Raw genomic sequence first — 19,702 nt, 5'->3', positions numbered from 1 at the left:
ACATTGTTTCTCATCTATTTTCTGTGACTGTGTGACTATTCTGTGATTGTGCAGTGCCAGTAGAGGGTGATGGGACTTTCACTACAGGCAGTGGAGATATTTCAGTGGAAATTTCAGTGGAGAGTCATTCAATGCAATGACTTCAAAACATTCATTATTTAATGACAACCAAAGTGTCAGCTATCTTCGAGAAGAAATAAAAGAGTAGGGCCTTTGCATGATGAGTGACTCAATGAAGATACAGCAAAGGACAGGAAGAAATGATACACTACCAAAAAATTATGCAGCTGTTCACTAAAACTATCTTAACACATTTACTTTAAAAAAAAATAAAAAAGAAACAAAAAAAAATTCGACCTGTTTATGTCATTAACTAGTGCATATGACATTGCTAGATAGTGTAATGAAAGTACGTGTAAGTGAACTGTGTCAAATTCTATCACAGATCTGACTCAAAAACGTTGAATGTGCAAAGTAGTTTTCAAATGGGCTAACTACAAATATTTTTGCTTCCAATGTTCTTTCAACAAAATCCACCTGAATTTTTCAGGATTTGTCTGTATGAGGTCTCACATTAAGAAAATAGAATTTCAGCTTGCTATGTTTCCTCATTGCCAATTTTTTTTTTTTTTTTTTTGCAAATAACCTTACAGTATTTTTTTTGCATACAGAGAGTGAAGCCTGTATTTTCTCCCAAGTAAATCATGACAGTTTGGATTCATGTAAACAGTGATGAAAAAAAATCGAATCAAAACAAAAACATCTTTGGTCTGCATGGTCAAATTTATGCTTGCCCCACTATGGCTGTATATCTGTGTATTTCCTTGTGGATTAAAATACAGGCAGAATGTCTACAAGACTGAAATTCCTAGAACTACAGAGAGAGAGTATCTTTTATTAATAATAAAATATTTTTTTTTAATAATAAAAGATACTCTCTCTCTGTAGTTCTAGGAATTTCAGTCTTCCTCCTTCAAGCAAAAGCTTCAGCAAAGCATATGGAACCCCAAACTTAATTTCAGTACTGGCAAAATGGTTCATTAAGCCAATGTTTAGAAAGTGAAGTGTTTTCTATGAATCCAGCAAGTGTCAAAGCCTTCATAACTAAATGCAATTACAGACTTTTCTATAGCTATCTCAGTTCCTGAGACCATTTATCAGTATAAAACAGACCATCAGTCACTTCTTTGAAAGAAGAGTAGGGAAAGGAGAAGGGTGATGCTGCTTTTCCAGTTTTATTATAAAGATGGTAAACCAGATTTCCTTTGCGCTTTACACTCCTGCAGTCCCTTTCTTCTTCCTCATAACTGACAGAGAATTACTTTTATACAAAGGGAGATACAGTGAAGATCAGTGAGATATTATAGTACTTCACACATTTCTTACTCATTTAATGTTTTTCTACCAGCAATTGATCACTTCAGTAGAGGGCAAATTGAGGTACATTAAAAATCCCTCAGATCAATAAGGAGATGTAGATACTGTTAGGGCCAGGTGTGTCATGTTAGGAACTGAATACCTATGTCTTCTTTATGAATCCATCCCTTTCTTTCATATTGGCTGTGGTGCCTTCACAGTTGTCTAGTCTTTGCACTTAAAAGTAACCAAATTATTAAGAAGCTTATCAAATGATGACTATAGGAATTAGAAATTTTAGCCCAATATACCTCCTGTAAGGAATACGTTTTATACACATGTAAGGGAAAGTTATTTTGAAAGGAAAAATAATCAAGAAATCACAAGAGAAAACAGAAAAGACTATCTAAAATCCCTTTTCCACTTGATACTTGCATTATTCTGACCATCAGATATGTTTGACAGAAACACTTCTTGCTTAAGACCATACTTTAATATGGGAGCAACACCATCACAGTCCTACAACGCAATGTTACAGCATCATTCTTCAAAATAATGATTCCAGCTGCTTCTTAACAGAATATCTGTATTAAATATTATTGTATTATATTATCCATGTGTTAGAGATAACCCAACCTGGACGCAGTTGGACTGAAACTTTTCCTGGTGTCACTTGTGTATTTGTTTCTTGATCACTGGGTATTGTTACACGAACTGTGGGATTTTCTACAAGATCTGATTGGCAGCCTCTTTTCATTAAGTTGGAAACAGTGTCACAGCGTCCCTTCTGTGTTCCATCGGCCATGAAATCCTGTTTTATAAAAGACCAAAACAACATAGCAATCCGAACTGAAAAAAAATAACAGTAGTATCTTCAAAGGAAAGAGAAAAACAAAATAATAGTATTTGAAACAATAAAATAAAATATGCTACTATAATTGCATAAATTGTAGAACTAGTTTATGAAGGCCATATGTTTTACATAAGTGCAATGGCAAAATATTTAACTTAGATGTTAACCTAATTGCTACATTGACTATTTTTCTACAAAGAACAAAATTTGTGTGTGTGAGAAAGAGGATCTTGCACAACGAGAACAAGATGACTTTGGAGAAAAAGGAAACTATGTACTGTCACTATGTCACTAAAAATATTCTGTGCTATGCTATGAATTAGTTCTACCAAGAAAATGTCATTCACATAATTTCTAAACATGTCGGTTTTCAGAGGAAACCAACAGTTATCTTAGGGTAGTATTAAAAAGTAGAAGCAAAAGTCAGATTTAGGTTTACCTAACCTGCATTTATCTGTCACAGATGTTTAAGCTTTAACCCATAGCCTGCAGAAAAGCCAAAGACCAGCTAGACTACATCATTCCATTCCTCAGAAAGAGAAAGCTAAATTCGACCGGACTGGAGAGTTTAAGATGCCACCAACATGAAAAAAAGCCTCGGTAACAACAGAAAAATGATTTGTAGTAGAATGGTGTCAGAAGCAGCGTGTCCTTTCTTGCAGTGAAAGGGCAAAGTTGCCAAGACTGTGGCAACATGACACAGTGCGAAATTCCTGACAACAAATCTGATCCTGATCATGCAAGTGACAAAAAAGGCTTGACAAGATTCTTTGTACTCTTTCAAAGCATTAATCCATCTCAGCCACAGCTGGAGACCAAACAATGGACAATCTCTGATATTTCAGAGGCAGATGGGGAAAATAAACAATCAAAAAGTGCATAGAGCCAACTGTGTATTAGAGAATAAATTGTCATTCAGATCCCAAAAAGACCAGAGAAAGCCCCTGAAGAATGAGACTTGTAAGTCATGTATCTTGTTTTCTAAGTTCCTACTCATTTTTGTAGTTTACCTCCGGTACTGTTTTTTCACAATCTTATTTAGACAACAGAGAATTAATTTTTTTTAGGTTACTGCTATTTATACAATCTTTTTGATTTATATAACTTCAGAGAGGTAGATTTTTAAATATACAAAGAACTTATCTACTCTCACTCTTATCACTGGTGATTGACAGATATGTTCTGAAGTTCACCATGTGGGGGTATAAAATCAAAGCATTTCAAGTGTTTTTCATGGCTGCTTTTATTATTAAAAACATAGTTAGGTAAAGTAGCCACACTAAGCTGAAAATTGCTCCTGTAACTTTACTCTGGGAAATTTCTATCTGAAATAATATGAGTTTTACCACTCCACAAACACGGACAGCGTGTTAGGTAAGCGGTACAAAAGGGTTTGACAAACCCCTGCCTTTGATGAATGGCTCTCAGGATTGACGTGAGAAGCAAGGTAAGAGAAGCACATCAGAAGTCAAACCCCGTCAAATCTGGGCATCTGGTTAGAAGGAACCCTCCTACAGCTCCATATAACTGGAATGCTAAGAAGCACTGTTCTGTGACAAACACAGATGTTGCAGGGTAAAATTGTGTCCTCTGCTAAGAGAGGATATCAGGTCACAGTAATGGACCACTCCACATTGTAATCCATGGTGGCATGCCCTGAAACAGCTCTTGGACAACAAGTTCTCCTTGCCTCCATTCATCCTCACATTACCTATACTTGCATCACCCTAAGTTAATCATTCCAAGACACAGTATCTCTGATAAACTAATGCCAGTGCCTTATGCTCTCTTATCTCTTCCGTGTATCTGCCCTAGGAATTTATCTACCTTCTGTGCTAACCGGAAAGCTACCAGAGTGAATATTTATGTGACCTTCAAGACCATATAAACTTGCAAGTGGCAGCAATATTCTTAAAAACCTTGCTCCCCTGAAGTAATTAAAATGGTCCATCCTTACTTGAAATCACATAATCATCTGATTTTCTCTCTTAAACATATCCGGAAACAAACAAAAAAACAAACAAACAAAAACATATTTTTACAGTTGTCAAGGAAATAATAATTTCAGAACAATTCTCTGTATCTGAGATCTGTCTTCCATGACGAATCTCAGAACTGATAGTTTCAAGTGTCAAAACAGAAAAGTATCATTTTTTCCATTTGTGACGGGGGACATAAAATACAGTAAAATCAAAGTTAACTCCACTATTGCTAGCTATTGCTAAATGCAATAGGCATATATATAGACTTGCTCTGATATATAATAAGGACTTAATACAAATTACTGATAACTAATTTTATTTTTGAAGCCAAAAAATGTTGAACTCTCAAAGTTACTATAAATCTGCCAAACCCATCTACAAAGCAGATGGAACACATTAGAAAGTTCTCACTTTATTTAAAATTACTGCAATTTTCCAAATAAAAGATTGCATTTTCTCCTTTGGAAACTAAATATATTTCACATGATTTCTCAGGTGCTGTCTCCAGAGGTCATTTAAAGATTTTCCTGCTATTTCTCACTGTAATTTTAACAGTTTAGAAGTCTTTTATCTTTATAAAGATCAGAAGCAGCTAAAATTCAAAGTAAAAAATAAATAAGAAAAATGCCATACCTCTTGAGCACACCATCCACACTCTGGACCCAAAGCAAGACACTTTGTACATGTTACTGCATTTGAAGTGGCACATCTGTTTTCCGCTGCAATGAAATACAAAACCAAACATTCATGATTTATGAAGGTATGTGGGAATTGTAAAATACCTAATTTTAAACCAAGATTTCAAAAATTACTTCACCAGATTAGCAGTGATGACAACATATCCAAACAGAAGTAAAACAGAACAAAGGCAGCCCAGTGAGGGAATACTTGGAGCATTTTTGGTATCTACAGTCTAGAACTGTATGTATGGATAGAATAAAATCCATTCTCAAGGCCGCATTTTTAAAACTCCAATTTAGAATAATTTTGAAGTGAAAGTACATCTTTGGCATGTACCTTGCTGATTTACAGTCTAACAGAAAACATTTACCAGGTAGCTTATCTCTTCATAGACATTTTCCTCTTAAGTCATTTACACTTGACTAAGTTATTTATTATTCATTCTTCATGGAACCCAAAATATTTTCTCACCTTCTATAAATATACCCTCTGCATTTTCTGGAGTGAATAGTTTCCCAGAAGAGGCATATTTTTATTTTTATTTTTTCAGAAGCCAGTACAAATTTATCCAATATTAAGTATGTCACAGATTGAAGAAATAATTCTGCACTAACAACTGCAGAAAGCTGTGCCTACTAACAGGCAAAACACCTCTCTTTTTAGAGTAATGAGAGTGACTTCTCACAGTGAAAAGCATCATTAGGAACATATTTACTAAAATATTTTTCCATCTTTGTTTGATCGATTTCAGCTATGTATTCAAAGATGAGATCCCCTGTCACATGAACAGCAAGTGCTAGTAGATACCTCTGAATAACAAGTGACCCGAGGAACTAATCACAGCTTGCAAGTTATTAGCATCAGCAACATATATACCCTTATCAGTATTAGCAAGACTGAAAAGCTTAATACAGCACAATTGCAGCATTATACTGATAACGGGTTAGCATTGATTTCAAAGGTCAGACCTACATTTCACATAACCTGCTGTTTACAATTTTTGCAATGTAGTCAATGCAAGAAAAGAAACATATGAAAGGGAGGAAAGTTGTTACAGATGTGATCAAAACAACAAGCTGGAAAGCAGCCTGAGAAGGTGGTGGAAGAGAGGAAAAAGTGCTTGAAGGAAGAGGTGGGCAGGGACAGATAAAGGAGAGGTTGCTGAGGAGAGAGAAAAGAGCAAGACAAAATCCCAAAGGTTTTTGTACGTTTGTTATAAAAACCAATGCAACACATTTGGCTTGGATAGGAAATGAGAGCAAGCTCATTCGGCACCAACACAAGAAAACTTCTCTGCATGTATAAGAAGACAACTGCACTTGATGTTCTGGAGCCAGAAAGAGCAGAGCTGGGGGCTACAGAAAGAACTACCAGAAACCACAGGAGAGGAGGCAGTGAGGACTCCAGGTAGGTACAAGCAGGCTGCAGAGCTTAATGCAGATCTACTTCTGGCCAGACCTGGGAAAGCACAAATATGCAGGAAGAAAAGCTGTTGATGGAGTACAACTAAAAGGAATGTAACTGTTCTTGGCTTAGAGACATCTCTTCCACCGTCAGCTGTATACCACAGACAGCAGAGATGAAAGACAGCACAAGAGAAAGTAACATGATGCATTCAGTAGAAGTGACAAGGAAAGACTGGAAATGCTGATTTGCAGTACAGTGGTGGCTAAAGACCACCATGAGTCAAAACAGTGAGGAGATGACACGAACTTTAAGGTCACTAATCAAGCAGTGATCCATCTTAGAAGACAGAACTATTCTGATAAGAATAAATAGTTGGCAGGACACAATGAGGGGCTTCTGGATCTAGCTAAAAAGATACAGAATAAGATAAATTAATTTCCGGTCATCAACACGGGTAAACCAAAATAAACCAAATAATGAGTTTGGCCTAATTCATTTGCTACAATAGTTTCTGAGCCTCTCCTTGCTTAAAATATATAGTCTCATCCACATAACACAGGCATTGTACTCTCCCAGATTTTCACATTTCCAAAAATTAAATGCTATTGAACATGTAGAAGTCATTCATGTCCTACTATAATGTACACATGCTAAAAATAATAAAAAGTGTCTAAGACTGGAACAACAGTATGGTATTTCCAGATGCATCAGAAAAACGGTTGAAAAATAATTGTCCCAGATTTTTTTTGATGTGGTTATCAAATCTACTAAGGTCTGATTTAGTTTGTTAATACATGCTGCTAAAATAGAAGGTGTCCTTTGTGTCTCTCTAAGCTGCTACAGCATAAGAAGAGATCTTAAAATCCAGTTTGGGTTTTCAGTGTGATCATGGCAGACTAAATGCTTTACCAAATGAGACACACAGTATTGCTGGATGCAAACCCCTCTGCTGATAACTCTCCAGTCTCATGAGCTCCATTTTCACAACATGAAGTCACGCATTGGCAATTGACGAGCTTGGTACCATTGGTTCAAAAATTTGATTTTTTTTGGAATAGAGAGAAACTTGAAGAAGGTTTATTAATGCCCAAGACACATTTTGGCTACATAACTACTGTAGTTCCTAAGTACACAGTCCCTTATAGCAGTAACATTTACGGACATGCTTTCATTCACCAAATATTTATTATTTAGTTATAAATGTACTCTAAAACCTTAACTGATTTAGTACGAACTTTTCAGTTTCTTTTAAAAATCATATGTTAAAACAAGAAACATTTTTTTATGAGTTGGCTCAACAAAGAACTGAGATTTTTCCTGCCACTTCACCAAAAACAGAGTCCAGACAAGAATGCGTTACTGCTCAGCCAAAGTTAAGGGCAAGTTTCTACTGGCTTCGTTATAACTGATGTATGCCAAAAGGTATTTTCAACAAGGGCCAAATTTTGTGCTGGGAACTGTGCAGGCATATGCATGTAATAAAAAATGAGTGCTGCAGGTTAAACTACACTTTTCCAGCCTCCCCCACAAAATACAACTGGGCTCCAACTACTGAGCACAGGTGTGGCAAGCCTAAACCTTCAGCAACAAGAGGGATCCAGGCTAGATGAAGATCCTGTATGTTATAATCATATCCTGCCTTCCTATTGTGAAAATAACTTTATCATGATCAGAGTATTTATCTGAGAGATGGAATAATAATAATGCATGCTAGGGTTGGAGAGTGCATGTTAAACAGCCATTTATTTTTTTTTAACAGACAGCACGTTGTTCAAGTACAGCCAGGAATTTGGACTTACATTGACTTTGCTGTTGGTACACGTTTGTTTTTGGAGGGTGCACCCTTTGTTATCTTAAAGCAAAAAGACAAAACATAACTAGAAGCTTATACTCCCTGATCATGGTCCTCAGACTGCTGTGCACTACTTAAGGCAAGATACAACATTATGTAGCCTCAATGGTGTTTTTTTTTGTTTGTTTCTTTGCTTCTTTGTTTCCCCCCCCCCTTAAATTCTGCATCCAATCTTGTCCTGCAGCAGCAGTTAACCAGGCTGTCCCTCTCCATTGATAATGTAGCCTTTGACAAAGTGCATGTAGCATTGCTTCTGAAGAAAGCTGCAGCTCTCCTGCAGTATTCTGCAGCTGCCATCACCTTTCTGCTTTCCTTCAGAGGCTGTACAATGTGATCCCTGCAGAGGGGACAGCCAGAATCTGTCCCAGCAAACGCGCAGCTTCTCCATTCACTTTGGCTGAATGTGCAGATACAATGAAAAGCATTGTAAAAATGTTACAGAGGGGGAATTTTTTCCATGATTATTGTGTCTGACACTTACTTGCTCAGATTACAAGGAAAAAATGAGAGCCTGTGCTTTCACTGCCAATCCTAAAACCTAATCCTGGAATTAGGGCTTTCTCCCCCCTTTTTCCAAGAGAGAAATAAGCAAAGTCTCTTTACCCCTTGTGCACAAAGGCATACTTCAAAAACATGCTTTGTCACCACTTGTTTTTCCAAGAGGGTTACAAGGTACACCTCTGAATAAACTCTTCCAGGTCCTCTCTCTTGTCCAAAAAAAGGGGATTTCAATTTGAAAATTGTGCATCTATTATGCTGCAGAACAAATTCCTAAGATTACTTGAACAAAATTACCAGACAATTTCTCTGCTTTTCTCCCTCTCCCATTTCTTACAGTACAGACTTGTTAATTTCACTGCTGTATTAGTGGTTGTCCACATTAGGTTCACTACTCAAATAGGAGCTAAACTGTACACCGATTTGGAAATATTTTTTATAAGCAAGAGAAGCAGCTGTATTCTAAAACTGAGCATGTAAGAGATGTATATTCTATAAGAAAAAGAAGGTGTTTAAAAGAAAGGTGCGAAAGATGATTGGCAACATTAAATCCTGAGCACTGGAAAAAATTTCTGTAAACATGTAAACAAGTCAGTAAAAACACCTTTCCATTAGTCAGTCAGTCAATCAGACAAATAGAAAAACACCCCACCCCAGGTATCCTTTTCCGTTCAAAAATTTTTTTTTTTTAATCAAGAGTTACAGTATTCCTTAAAAGAAAAGCAGAATATACTGAAAGATAAATACATGATGTGGTTTTAAAGAAGATAGATAAATGAGACATAAATAAGATGTATACATATATGTCCAGATAAATGCAGTGAAAAGCACTACTGATGACCAAGTCCTGATGACCACTACGGGCTCCCATTCCTAACTCTGCCAGTATCCTACTGGTAGTTCTTGGTTTCCTCAATCACTCTGCATTGCCATATGATCACATTGCTCTATGAGCCTGAAGGGCATTAATGAAAACCACACAAATGATTTTAAAAGTCATCAAAATGTCAAGTGATGCAGCAGTCTGCCTCAGTACAGCAAAGTTCATGTCTTTGAGTATGCAGTGACTTAACCAAGAGTTTCCTTTTTTTTTTTTTTTTTTTTTTTTTGCACATTGTGCGAGCTCTAAGTCACAACACTTCAGAGAACTGATGCTGGATGTCTGCTGAACAAGGCAAAGGGGAAAGTGGAAAAGGGAAGAAGAAAAGGAGGAGACCTTGGGCCACACTGGATTAGGACAGTTTGAACAGAAAAGTACATTATTGCTGATGCTGGGATTTGTAATGCTGATGCTGGATGCTGTGCAATGGCACATGGAATAGAGATCCTCAGCAGTGTTAGGAGTGTGCACACTTCCATAACTAAGGAATGATGCAAGGCTTCAGGGAGGTACTCCTGACACCTCCCTGAACCCACATGTATATCTTTCTTAGCTTCATCTCTCTGGTAAATTCAATTATATGAATATTGCACTTCATTCTAAAGGAAAAAAACTTGAGAGCAGAAGCCTCAGATTCAAATAACTCCAGTTTTTCAGGGTAATGTATCAATTTTGAGGATTTTTTTTTTCTATCAGAAAGTTGCACATAGCATTTTGGAGAAGGTACTGCCTAAACTAGCTACTGGTGCAGTAGTTAGGACTCACAAACACAACATTCAAACTGCAGTCTCAAACACAACCTTGAATGTGGGAGACAGAGCTATTGACTACTCCAGACTGACTTTGTTCCCAAGTCACAATATAGAATGAAAACAAGCAATGTGACCTTGGAAGTTTTCACAACACGCAATTTTTGTTTCTTGTCCAACTCTACTTGTAGCCTCTCCTTTCCATGAAGCTCCCTGCTTTTACAGGAGATGGTTAAATTTTGTTGCTGCAATCCATTGCCTGCAAACAATGAGTCAAAGATTATTCGGTTTCTGAAGCCAACCTATTCTGTCTCTTGCAAATAAAAACACACAGGACAATTTACTCTGATTATATCATTAGAAGGGACTCATTTCCCACAGCCATTAGCTTTTATGGCACAGGTTTGATGGCCCTGTTTGCACAGCTTTGCACCAGTAAAAATGTAAAGCATATGGAACCAAAGGGTTTAAATCTTTTTTTTTTTATTATTATTATTAAATCTCTTGATTTAAAGGGAACTTCAGGATGCATGGAGCTGTGTTAATTCCTGTGTTTTCTAAGAGAGAACATAGGCATGGGAATCATTATACTCTACTCATTTCCAGCTGCTAGGATCTCCCTAGGAGTTGGCCAGCTTGGCTACAGTCACGCTGCTATAGTGAAGCCCTGAATGGCTACTGCCGTACCTCATGGCTGATTTCATTTCTTTTGTGTTTGTAAGCACAACCAGCAGTAACACAAGTGCAACCCAGAATGGTTAGTACATTCCTGTGTATACTATATAGGAATATCGAACTAGACCCAAGCTACTTTTTTTTTTTTTTTTTTTTTCCAAAGCATCTTCTATAGCTTCAGATCCTTTGACCCCAAATCACCTCCTTAAGTTGCCTTTCTATTTTCTACCCAGTACGCACCAAATTCTGGCTTTCCGCCCCATTAAAACACTACATCTTCTTGCTTCTGCACTTGCATTCACAAAGCTAGGAACAGTGTAGAGTATTGGCAACAGCTCAGAGCTGTTTCTTCACCAGGGGCATCAGCACGGACTACCTGCTCCACAGGTTCTTCCTCCATAGCAATGCAAACAACTAGCTTGACTTACTACTATCTGTATACATTGTGGATTGGAACAAGTTTATTCTCCGTTCCAGACTGTAATTCTCAAAGCTGAATATCTAGAGGAACCAGTCCCTCAATTCTGAACACAATAAACTAAATTTTGCTTTACAGAAGTTTTACCTGAAACAAAACAAAAGCCCCAAACCACTGTATGCTTACATATAAACATGAAAAGCTGTGTGTATGGGTATAAAAGGATGAAATGTCAGGGTTAAAAGAAAACACTGAACTCATAATACAGAGATTATACTCACAATTAGAAAACCTCAAGAGTACCAAGTTAAAAGTAAGACTGATATCAAAGAGGGTAACCACTACTCTTTATGGATTTGTAGTGTGGAGTGCACAAGTTCTGGAGGGAGATATATTCAGCAGCTCTATTTCAAAAATGCTAATGCCTTCTGGACTACCAAATATTAGCTATTTGTTATTTCAGTAATTTGCTTTTCAATAGAGTTTTGCATATTCCAACACAGTCATTGGCCATGAGAACAACAGAATGTGGTAAAAACTTTCTGGGATTTTCTTTTATTATACTGTTGTTGTTACTTTTATTCTATATGAATGCAGAAACAGTTATAAGATGTTGTATTTTAATAAATGTGTGATAACACAGCACAAGACTTTTAAGATACAATTTGACCGTTAACAGCTGAAGCATGAATCCTTCAAATTTGAGTGCAACTTCAGTGCTTTTCTGAATATACACATCAAAACTGGGTGAACACAAAGATCTTCTACAAGAATAATGAGACATGGAGTTTCTAACATAGGAGACATGCATTCATCAAAAACATTCCAAAAAAATGAAAAAAATAGCAATTATTGCTACCTAGGAACAGGCACTACCCAAGCTCCATATAAGCCTGTTAGGTTTTTGTAACATGGGGGTGAAGACTACATAAAACATGACTGCAGGCTGTAAAATATGCAGACTCATATACTAACTCCAACTACTGGTGCACATACGCTATTTGAATGCAAACTTCTGCTTGTGTTTCTGCAAGTAAGTACTCACATATGTGCATGTTTTGCAGGTGCAGTTTAAATGCTCTGTAGGGGACAGCCTTCAAATATGCAGCTTCAAGACTTTAAACAGGTAGTGATTATATAACATACTGAAGTCATGTCACAGCATTTTTGACAGAAAAATGCAATTCAACAGCTTTGCTTAGATTGGAAGAGTATGCTTGCTTATGTCATTAGTTGTATTTAGGTCATCATTCATGCCAAAGTGTAAGTTGTCTCATGTTTTCTTATTTCCTGGGAGTCTTGTTTATACAAGAAGATGGGATTTTGCCATGTTTAACCTCCTGCTTTCCAGCAAGAAGCACCCATCTCAAAGAAACAAGTTGTCCTCAGCACAGTACTAACCCCTGTCACCCTGCAGAGGTGAAGTGGAAATAAATCATACTTAATTACAGTACAGCAAGTGGAATTCACTTAGCTCAACTCACTTGAACACCAATAAGGAAAAGAATTTATTTTGGAGAGGGGAGGTACTGGTTTAATCAGATTTGGACGACTTTTGTGATGCCACCATACATCATGAGGCTCTATTCATAACACAGCTACAACAACAGCAAAATACCAAAAATAATGAAGTTTTTAAGATTTGAACTCAAAAACACTGTGTCACTAACAATTCCCAAGTCAGTGGGTAGAGAATGGGCCCTAAGAAAAATAAAAATCCAGCATCCAGGAGCACTGTCCCACCTGCCTGAAGCTACAGATTTTCCCTCCTCCAATAATTACAGTTAAAATCTCTCTTATGTCTTTTGATAATTACAAATACTTCAGACTCATTACTGTCACCACGGGTTACAGCAGGCAGAAATTACTACAGGCATATGACAACAATGCCATGGGAAGCATAAAAACATATGAAGAAAAAAGACAATTATGAACTTTGCACATTTTTTAGGCAAACATAGACTCAGCTAGAAGTTGCCTTTTTGGCAGCTTTCTAACGCTGTAAATTCCTATCATCCTGAAGCACTTACATTATGCTCAAGGGGTTATGCTTTTTCTGCCACCAGAACAAGAGGGAACCCTGAATGGCTGGCAAGAGGCTTACTCTTCTTCTTGAAGAAAAGTTCCATTACAGTGGACAGTGAACTAATTCATTAGAGCCCTACATCATTCCCAAAAACTAAATAGCCCAAGTCCATTTATGCAAGCTGCCAAAGAAAAAAACATTTTTATTTGTTAATAAAGTTCAAGTGCCTAGAGAAGAATAACAGACCATAATCTATTTTGTCCATCAAAAATTATGCCAATTTAAGCAGATTAAAAAGAAGTACTACATCTATTTCATTGGTTAGACAAAAGTCAACAATCAGTAATGGACACATACAGTTGAAGACAGATTTTGTTGGAAAGAAGACATAAGTAGAAACACTGAGGCCTTAAGAATTTGACTTTAAAAATTATATTAACAGAAAGGACTTGATGTTCTTTTCCAGATTTTTGTTTCCAGTACATTCAACTTGAGAAGCTATTTTTTACACCAAAATGTCTGCACCATTAGCTACTGTAAAAGGAGAGTTCACATCCATACTTCTTGAAAATATATGATTTTAGTGTCATGAATGTATTTTAAGATCACTGAGCAACTTTTCAATCTCAAGACAAAGCCATTCTGCTTGTCCTTCTTGGCAGACCCCATTAAGCCACTGCCTGAGAAACACCTGTCCCAATACTGAAAAAAGCACGTTTTTGCTATGGGTAGTTTTTAGATGCATATTGGTCATAAACAAAATAACTCATGTATATAGCATAGATTTTATTTGTAAAATGAAATTAATGTTTCTTACCTCACATCTATTTCAAAGGCATGAGATCTCTAGCTTATACTAAGAACTTACTCTCAAGTATACTAATGATGAATCTGACTTTCTGAAGTCTTGATAAACATCAGCAGCCATTTTCACATTACGCAATTTGTAAATGATATATTTCTCTTCTCACACCTCCTACTGTAGATTAGCAATACCAACTGATCCAAATCCAAGACTGAATTAACACATACATCTCATTGTTTTTATTATTTCCATTTTAAAATTGTCTTAGTTTGGTAGCTCTCTGTTGTACTACACTAATACCTGGAACTGATATGGTTTTGTCTTCAGGAGTCATTCATGTGAAAAGTTCCTTTATGTTCTTAGTTTGTGACTGAGTTCTTTTTAGGAAATTGAAAAATGGTGCTGGCACTTTGTGAAGCATATGGGAGGTTACAAGACTCACTAATGTTTTCACGTCCTGTTTATGTATGTTGAACATACAAACAGATGAGGGTTTATTTGATGAAGATTTTCTTAAGCTTCCATAAATTCAAGCATTCTAATATCTTACTGATGCTCTGAGGAGGTAAATCAAACTTAGACTGTTTTTAATGGAAAATCAAATTTATTCATTCAGGCATCTTGACTAGTGAAGTATAATTCCTGCTTGCTCAATTGTTATTGCAGCTTCAGCCCTTGAAAGCTTAAGTACCAGAGAATAAGCCACTGCCTATTCAAACTGTTCTGAAGAGCATTCCTGTTGCATGCAGTCTTCAAGCTGCAGCAACATGTCCATAATGACATAAAGCCAACCTTCCTGGTGCACCAACAGTTTTATTTTCTTTTTGTATTGCTCCTCCAGTTTGTGAATTGCCCATCTCTTTTCTCACAATCACCCCATCTTAAACATCTGTAGTATGGAAACATTGCAAATGTTATACTTGCAACCACCTATTTCATTCAATTTGCAAAAACCATAAAATAAAGGACTACTGCATAACCCTCTCCCCCCCCCAAGAAACATATGAAATTGCAACAGATTATGAGAAGTATGCAATCTGCAAAGTAAACATATGCATACTTTTGGCATAATAGCTCCACAGGCAACACACAGATAAGCAAACTTCCCCACAGCTATTCCTCAGAAGTGCAACCCACTGCTATATTCCCTCTCAAACACTCAGGTTGGCTTTCCCAAGGATGATCTAACACCCTTAGGGAGCAGATCACCCACACAGGCTCAGGAAATTATAAATGGTCTTTCTCTTCTCCTTGGATTGCTTCAAGACTTAGGAAAGGCAGAACAGCCTCCGTGCTCAATATCCCACGCAACACAGCTTCCACTGCACCCTAAACAGAAATGGGCTGGCACAGAAGAGAAATCAAGAGACAAACTCAATGAAGATGTACCATTTATTTCAGTTTTGTTTGTTTGTTTTTTTGTTTGTTTTGTTTATGCAAGGACATTTCCTGACCACTTTGCATGGGTGATTTGAATAGCTTTTCATAGTCCTTTGAGAAGTGACACAGTAATGATTTATGAAACTTTCTAACTAGAAGGAACACACATGAGAATATAATGTGACAAAACTGGCAAACCACCAACAAACCAGATGAGAGAACATTAGTGAATTATGTTTGGCATCAGAAGTACTGCTGTTGGGATAAATCAATGAACAGTTGTCCCTGCTATCATCACAGATCCTCTCCTTTCCCCAACCCCCTAGCTTGTCTTCCCGAGTGGTGCTCTAAAGAAGACTGGAAATACCAACTTTTAAAATGTCAAGAGATTTGTCAACCATGGCTATGTACTAGAATTGTCATATGACTGTTCTTTAATTCTGACACTGGAGATATAGACTTTCATGCCATCCAACCCCTGTGTGTACATCACATGTAAACTCTGCTTACTTGAGTTTCATACAAGAATGACTCTGTAGGTATTTTGAAAGCACCACCTTAGCATTCAAATTTCAAAAATTCAATATGCTTAAAAACTGCTTTTTAAGACAATACTGGGATTTGAACCTATGTCCTCTGTTAACCCAGACCAGTCAGTTATCCTACAGTATTTTAACCCCATGTATTCCATGTGGTTATACAGCAGATACAAACTAAAGACTTTTATAAGTTTAGTTTCTGAGTGAGCCAAGTGAACTGACTCTCTCTGCACCTCAGTGCAGAAGTTACACAACAGATTAACAAAATGCACACGTGCTCTTGCTGTAGAATTCAGCTTTTATTCACTTCACTGCTTTACGTCCTTAGGAGTTTGTCAGTTTTCAGTGTTCCATAATAAATTCAGGATCTGTGTAAATCACTACAACCCAATTTCATTTTGAATTAGTCTCATTCTTACATCAGGTATTTGTTTTAGTTGGCTTAGTGAACTGCAAACTTCCCTTGGTAAGACTTACTGAACAAGGGACCCTTTGTAGAACAGAGCAACACTAACCTTTTATCTGAGCTTACAGAACCTTTAATTTGGGACTTGTGGCTTTACAGTGTTGTGAGATTTCCTTCTGCACTCCTCTTAACTGCAAACTCGAGGTCAAGTTGTACCTTTTCTTACACCCAGGCAGTAAACTCACATCCCAAATTGTAGTTTGCGGAACAAACACTTCAGGTAGCATCAAACTGCACTTTTTTTCAGTTAGAAGAGCAGCAAATGCTCCAACAAGAATAAATAAATTACAGTCCCATGTACATTTTATATTCATTCCAGCTTCTTTCAGAACTGGAGACTCAATGCAACAGATATGTGGTTTCTGCCAAATCCGCACATAAATAAACTAAACTTGCTGATGGCACAGGAACAGCATGATGCTCTTCTCCATGCCCAGCACTGTCAAGGCAGAAGCAAAGAGGAGTGGCTGCTTCAACAAAGCTGCTGTGCTGCCAAGTAGCTGTACATGGAGCTGCTGCTCCGCATTTCTCCAGCAGCAGCCTGCAGAAGTTCAAGGAACTCAGGTGGTGCTGTGCTGGCTGAAGGAGCTAACACAACCAAAATGAAAAAGCAATGAGAAGTAAATAATTACAATCATAATCAGCATCCAAACCCCTACCATTTATGTGCTTGCTCAAAGAAAAACAAACCAAAATACTCTTCTTGCTTCTACTGTGGCTCTTGCCTGTAAAGTGATTATGTATGAAGGAAAGAATTCAGTGTGACTTTCAGCTTTCATGAATTAGCAGAGGTTTCAAATAAAGAGGAGAGAAAAAAAAAAGAAAAAGAAAAAAAAAGATCTATCTGAGTTACAGACTGCCTGATCTGGTAGCTGTTGTCACAATAAACATGTAACCCACGACTTACCATCCATGTGTATTTTCAATACCGAGCACAACAAAGAAAGTAAGCACCTTTTGCAGCCAAAGCCCCAAGTATAATCTTCACCTATGTCATACTGTTCTCAAGTATTCTTTGCACTATTGCACCCAGAAGCTACACTCATAAGCAGGCACACCACTGCACTAAGGCACAGCACTCTCCTCTCCATAAAGTTTCAATTAGCCTTTAAACTCAATTATACTGCACAGAAAAGAATCTGGAATGCTGGATGCAAGCTGTCATGTTTCATAAGCCATTTAATAATATTATATTTTATTTTTTCCTATTGACATTTAGTTTGGTTTTGAACTCAAAATATGAAGCCAAAAGAGCAAAATAAATTATCCTGTGAAAGTTAACAAATTATTCCATTGTTTTTAACAGCACTGGGCAAATCCCACTGAATTAGGCATGAATTTGTCACATATGCAGCAAGGAACTTAAAACTAATACATTGTTCCCATTGCAAATCTTATTTTTAGAGGTTAGAAGTTCTAAACTCGCTCCAGGCTTAAGCATGGGATACGCATTTATTCCAGAAGGGGAAAAAGAGAAAAAAAGAGAGAAAGAGAGAGAGAAGGAGAGAGAGGAGAGAGAGAAGGAGAGAGAGAAGAAAGGAGGAAAGGAGGAAAGGAGGAAAGGAAGGTGACTGACAACTTGCTCTGCGTTTCTGATCACGACCAGCTGGATGAGGGAGACCCTTTGTGGACTACCGGACTAACCTGATGGCTCCGTCTGACAAACTGCATGACCTGAGGGACACTTGCACAGCCTCCTCGCCCTGCCCGCGACGAACCTGATACCAGGGTTATTTTTGGGAAGCCGTGCCACAGCCCGAGGTGCTGCCCGCCTCGGCCAGCGCCCTCTCTGCCCGCAGCAGCACCCCGGGCAGGGGCAGGCGCCCTCCCCACACCTCCACCCCCTTCACCGGGAGCCCCAGCAGTGCCCCCCCGACACCGCCGCCGCCCGGCCGCCCGCTGTCCCCCCCGGGACGCGGCGATCCCCGGGAGGCACCCCGCTAGGTGAGCCGAGCCGCTCGGCGACTTACGGCGCTGGCAGAGTCCCGGCACGGCCGCCAGCAGCCGGGCCGCCCCGAGGAGGGCCCCGGGGCCGCGCTGGCACTTGGGCACGGAGACGATCCCCGCGGTGAGGCACGCCAGCAGCGGCACCCACATCGTGCGGCGCGGTCGGCCCCGCTCCCGGTCCCGCTGCCTCTCCTCGGGGCCGCGGCTCGGCGGCGCGGCGCTCTCAGTCCCGGCCCCCGCGGGGGCGGCGGCGGCGGCGGCGGGGCCGGGGGAGGAGCGGCGGCGGCGGCGGCGGCGACGGGCCCGGCACAGGTAGGGCGCGGGGCGGCGGCACCTCAAGGGCAGCGCCCGCCGCTCCCCGCGAGGGGCTGCCCCCCCCGGCGGCGGCGGCAGCGGCGGCGGCGGGGCGGCCCCGGGCGGGCGCGGAGGACGGCTGCCTCCATCCGCCTCCAGCCCGAGCGCCCTACCCTGCCCTGCCCTGCCCTGCCCGGCCCCGCGGCTCCCGCAACGAAACGACCGCCGCCGCCGCTGCCCCCGCCCGCCCCCGCCCCCGCCCCGCCGCCGGTGTGCCTCGGGCCCGCGGGTGTCCCCCCCTCTCCGGTTGCCGGGAGGCTGCAGCGGGGCAGGGCGAGGGCGGGCGGAGGCGGGGCGGCGGCGGGCGGTGAAGTCACGGCGTCCGCCCGCGCCGCTTTGTTCGGCGGAGGATGGCGGAGACCGTGGGGGGCGCCCCTCGCCACCGCCTCGGGACCCCCCCCCCCATCATACACAGACCGCAATCACCCCGCCGCCCTCCCCTCGCGATTTGTGTGTGCCCGGAGTTTCCGCCCCTCCGGGCGAAGTGGGAGTAACGCAAAGGTTATAGCCGTGCCCTGGGCGGCGCGGAAAGTACCTCGCCGTGCGGGCACGGAAACCCCCGGCCCGGGCTAGGTGCGCGGCCTCTCGGCCTCCTGTCACCGCCTCTCCGGCCAGGGCGCCGCTCCCGGAGCTGCCGTGGCGTCCCCCAGGCAGGTGACACGCGCCTGTGCCGGCCTGACGGGCCCGGGTCCTGTGGCCATCACCGTGTCACCGCCTCGTTTGTAGCATTACCGAGCAGGTGGCACAGCGAGCCATATCCTCAAATAACGCCTCAACGTGATGTGCCAGTCTGTCAGCACAGGGCACAACATTAAAAAGTCATTCACGTGCATA

At 40.1% G+C, this 19,702-nt stretch overlaps 1 protein-coding gene across 2 annotated transcripts in view; it reads right to left on the bottom strand.

The window, feature by feature from the left end:
• ITGB8 (integrin subunit beta 8) overlaps positions 1-19,079 on the bottom strand; it is a 47,057-nt gene extending 27,978 nt beyond the window's left edge. Inside the window, exons 1-3 of one of the 2 annotated variants that reach the window (XM_084508400.1) lie at positions 18,538-19,079; positions 4,825-4,910; positions 1,993-2,167 (exon numbers count right to left, since the gene is read on the bottom strand). In XM_084508400.1, coding sequence (XP_084364526.1) covers positions 1,993-2,167; positions 4,825-4,910; positions 18,538-18,664 — 388 coding nt within the window. In that variant the 5' untranslated portion in view covers positions 18,665-19,079. The remainder of the gene's footprint in view (positions 1-1,992; positions 2,168-4,824; positions 4,911-18,537) is intronic. The other variant, XM_084508401.1, reaches the window with a different exon arrangement.
• Between the last annotated feature and the right edge of the window lie 623 nt (positions 19,080-19,702).

Source organism: Aythya ferina (assembly GCF_964211825.1).
Source record: "Aythya ferina genome assembly, chromosome: 2".
Taxonomy (NCBI): Eukaryota; Metazoa; Chordata; class Aves; order Anseriformes; family Anatidae; genus Aythya; species Aythya ferina.
Note: the sequence above shows the minus strand (reverse complement) of the source record. Positions and strands in the feature narration are given on the sequence as shown.